At 34.0% G+C, this 4,108-nt stretch overlaps 1 protein-coding gene across 4 annotated transcripts in view; it reads left to right on the top strand.

The window, feature by feature from the left end:
• Positions 1–4,062, top strand: part of LOC117099999 — a 23,548-nt gene extending 19,486 nt beyond the window's left edge. For all 4 annotated transcript variants that reach the window (XM_033239528.1, XM_033239526.1, XM_033239527.1 and 1 more), the window contains exons 8-12: positions 77–131; positions 882–974; positions 1,358–1,588; positions 2,337–2,501; positions 3,181–4,062. In XM_033239528.1, the coding sequence (XP_033095419.1) occupies positions 77–131; positions 882–974; positions 1,358–1,588; positions 2,337–2,501; positions 3,181–3,303 (667 nt within the window). In that variant the 3' untranslated portion in view covers positions 3,304–4,062. The remainder of the gene's footprint in view (positions 1–76; positions 132–881; positions 975–1,357; positions 1,589–2,336; positions 2,502–3,180) is intronic.
• The last annotated feature ends 46 nt before the right edge of the window (positions 4,063–4,108 follow it).

Here is a 4,108-nt window from a genome sequence, read left to right as displayed (position 1 = left end):
TCATAATATAAATAATCAAATAATGGTAGAAACAGTGCTCAAATCAAACAGCAGATTATGCATTCTTCTTTTATAGATGTACCAAAATCTCATCTTTTGGATCTCTCTTTCACTTCAGGAAAGATAAGAAGGTAAGCATGTTATCAACATGTGGATTAAAATGTTCTTATTTAGCAGACTTTTCCCTTTTTGAAAATATATTAAAAGAGTTAATTACATCATTAGGGGAGTATACTACATGTCAAACCTCTATAAACAACAAAAAGAATTTTGCTCTAATGCTGAAAGCTTGTTGGTGGATCAACTTCCACTTCCTGGGAGAGGTTAAAGCTAACCGATTGGGCCTTCTCACACGCATGCTAACGGATTGAGCTGATTGTTAGCTCCTGATCAGGATATTAATGCTCTAGGGTGAACTTACCCTGTGTCTTCAAAAAATTTGCTTCTAAAGCAATCCTCAGGCATGTTTTATATGTATGTTTTCATTCATTTGCAATTTTCTGGAAAAATGTATAAATGAAATGGAATCAATGTAAGTTGTGTCTAACATCTTACAGGTGAAAAAGCCTGCAAAGGTGGAGGAATGGGAGGCATAATTACTCACTAAGGTGCGCAAGTGACATTTAGTTCCATTGTCTTTCTAACAGTACAGTGTGAAAATTATTGAACAGAAAATACAGGTGAAAATTTGTATATTACTGGATAATGTTTGTGGGAACAGCAGATGCACACTTGTTTATGAAATTATCTTACTATCGAACATTAACTGACAATTAATGATACACCATGTAATAAAATGCTAGCTTGATCAGGTATTATAAATGTTGTTTTATTAATAATGTAATATTGGAAGATTTTTTTTTTATTGTTTGCTCACGTAGCCTGAGGGCGCTAGTTCTAGATGCTTGGATTGCAGTGTGGAAGGGGACTGTGCATACTCTGCCAAAAAAGTGTACTTAGAACGTGTAAAACAGGTAAGAATATGGATAGTAAATGTCTGTTTTTTGTAATCTCTGATATTAACACGTTATATCGTCATTGCGGACTTATAAAATCCGCATACGCCTTAAAACTAAAAGAAAATGCATACATTTAGAGTCCGTACTGAGCCCAAAAAATCCGCAATGAAAATATAACGTGTTTATTCCTATTGTTGAATAAATGGTTCTACTTCTTGACTTATATTTTTGCAATTTCTTCCAGTAAAATGTATAAGCCAAGTATACATCAGGACATACAATTAAAATATTATAAAGTATGTTTCAAGCCACTGTACTGTATATTATCGCTGACCTAGTGAACATCTCTACAGTTCATTAGACATATTTGCTTATAGTTACACAACCTCTTTCTATAGGGTATGACTGGTTGGCCTGTATCTATAATTTGTGAAGAACCCTCTATTAAGAGTGTAACAAAAGCATTGAAGGAAGGTCCATACGGAAGATGTGTTTATGATTCTGACAATGATGTCTGTGACAACCAGGTAGTGAATTTGGAATTTGCCGGAGGACAAACTGCAAGCTTTTCTATGGTAGCTTTCACCGAGAAAGTCTGTGAACGCCAAGTCAAAATATTTGGAACAAAGGTAAAATGCATGCAACATTTTGAATGCAGAACCTATTAAGAAATAGATAGCAGCTCAGCTCAGTTGGCTAAACTAGTGGTGGTAGCTGCTGTGTGTGTGCTGAATCATGGTAGTCTTACATGAACTTGATCCTCAGTTCAATTCCAATTGCTGCTCTCCAGTTTACGATATTCTGAGCAGATCATAATTGAAAATGATCTGTTGCACACAGCATTTTGCAATCTCAAAGGAATCGCTATAGCCAATGACTGTCAGCACCGTGTAGGCCAGCTTTCTGTTGGTCTTGTATGCAGTATGATAAAGAGCAGGGATTGTTTTTCAGTTTACTGCGAAATTCACCACCAAAAGAACAGTACAGTACTAGAAATATGTCTTTAAACTTTTGTGGGTCATCTTTAGTGTGTTTTATAACAAGAAAAATCCAATCCAAACCAATAAGTAATTCTTTTTCAATTCAATTATACTTTACTACTACACACCAGGATTGGATATATTTTGTGTGAGCATGAAGGATAACCATGAAAGTCAAAAGACTTCTAGTGGAGTCCTTCTGGGGGTGATTGGGCAACTTTTTATTCTTGCTTTTTTGCCCTCTAGCTGAAACAAATGAAGACCAGCAAATGGAATTGAACTAAGTACCAAAAGGTTAACAATGGTTCTCCACAATGCCTTCTGACGAATGTTGCTCTCCATAACTTTCAGATTTGAAGTCAAATATTTAAAAATAACCTCTTGTTTTACTCTTCAGGGTGAATTGACTTACAATGGATCTGGTCCAGTATATCGATTTGATTTCAACTCGAAAGAGATATCAGTACACTCTGCGGCGCCCTCTACCATAAATGCTGGCCAACTCTCTGGACATGGAGGGGCTGACTATTACTTGATTGACAGTTTTGTTTGTGCTGTTGCTGTAAGTTTTTTCTGTTGTCACAAGTTTGCAGATGTGTAGTATATAGAGTACTACTGTGTTACGTCACGATAACGCAAATGCGTTCAACGGGACGCCATTTTCTTCACTGAAAAACCATTGATCCCAATTTCTAACGTAATTATTAAGATCTTGTATCTTAGTTTTTTTTGTAGATTTTAATTGATGATTAAATGTGTGTTCGATAACTAATATAATGCAAACTTTTGTGTTTTTAGTACATTTTGATGGTAAAATATTAGATTTTAAGATGCCTATACCATAAAGCCTATGCAGGCATTCAGGCTTAATGAACAGTAACCAACGTCTGGTTGGCAACAGAGGGCGCTACCTGGCGTTGTGGCGACACGACTGTGGTACTCTATAGGTGTATGGGTTTGTAGTTTACATAATATGTTTGTATAATATAGTATGGGATGCTAGTTCATTGCGGTTTCAGCTGGTTAAACTGAAGCAATGTAGATAAAGTATCTTGCTCAATGTCACAAATTCATGCACATTGACAGCTTGAAACCCTGACCTTAAGTTTGGAATATTATTTATTTTCATAATCCCCAGATGTTACTCCTTCTACAATCACAAGAGGTTATAACTCTCTCCAATCACTAATTGTGTCTTTCCAATTTGAACAATATTTTTCTGGGTTCTTTTATATTTGCAGGAAAATGATACTTCGAAAGTACTGACAGGGCCAGATGTCTCCCTCAGAAGCCATCTGTTGGTCTTTCGTGCTGAACAAGCTAGACAGGAGAATCGTGTAATCTTTCCACAAGACCACCATTAACTTTCATTGTGTAAACAATAACAATTAAATATAATTATATTTTAATTAATTATCAAGATGTGTATATATAGATAACACTGTACAGTATTAATATTTAGGTGCATTAAACACTTGATTAATTATGTGAAGGTGCCATATATAGATATTATAATACTCTAATATTTATTAGTCTGAAACCTCTAAAAAAATTTCAAAATACAACCATTATTAAGCCTAATTTTTGATAATCCTTTACAATAAATCCAAACGAAGAATAATGATCTACTTTTTGACTGGAGTTTAATATAATCATGAATGCAAACACATTATTATGTATTTCACTGGGCAGAGTATTAAAATTTGCTTATATTAAACCACTAAGAAACATACGTGATCATGGGTAATACAGGAGTGATACAAGTCATCATGGATATTTTTAGCCCTTCAACGAAAAGTGGCTTTCGTTGAAGCACTATGCTTGATACGATTATGACATCATGTGTTGCTATTTGAGAACTCATTTTATTATTTATCCATTTGTTTATTTTGTTTAATTTAAATATTATTATTATTATTATATAATTATTATTATTATTGATTGTTGAGAAGGGTTTCTGAGGTGGCGTTTATTTTTTTGGTGTAAAATGAATATGTATTATACTCAAATATACACCCCTTATTTTTGCTGTAAATGTGGAACTGCAACAGATAATTACTGTCAAATGTGTTTTTGTGTGATCATAAAGCACATTAATACAATAAAACAAGAGATACTGTGAAGATTTGTCTCAAAATTTATTTGAAAACAACAGGTAATGAGTAATAG

This window comes from Anneissia japonica, unplaced genomic scaffold, assembly GCF_011630105.1.
Source record: "Anneissia japonica isolate Jap-2015-1 unplaced genomic scaffold, ASM1163010v1 scaffold256_len832006_cov191, whole genome shotgun sequence".
NCBI classification, from domain to species: domain Eukaryota; kingdom Metazoa; phylum Echinodermata; class Crinoidea; order Comatulida; family Comatulidae; genus Anneissia; species Anneissia japonica.
Note: the sequence above shows the minus strand (reverse complement) of the source record. Positions and strands in the feature narration are given on the sequence as shown.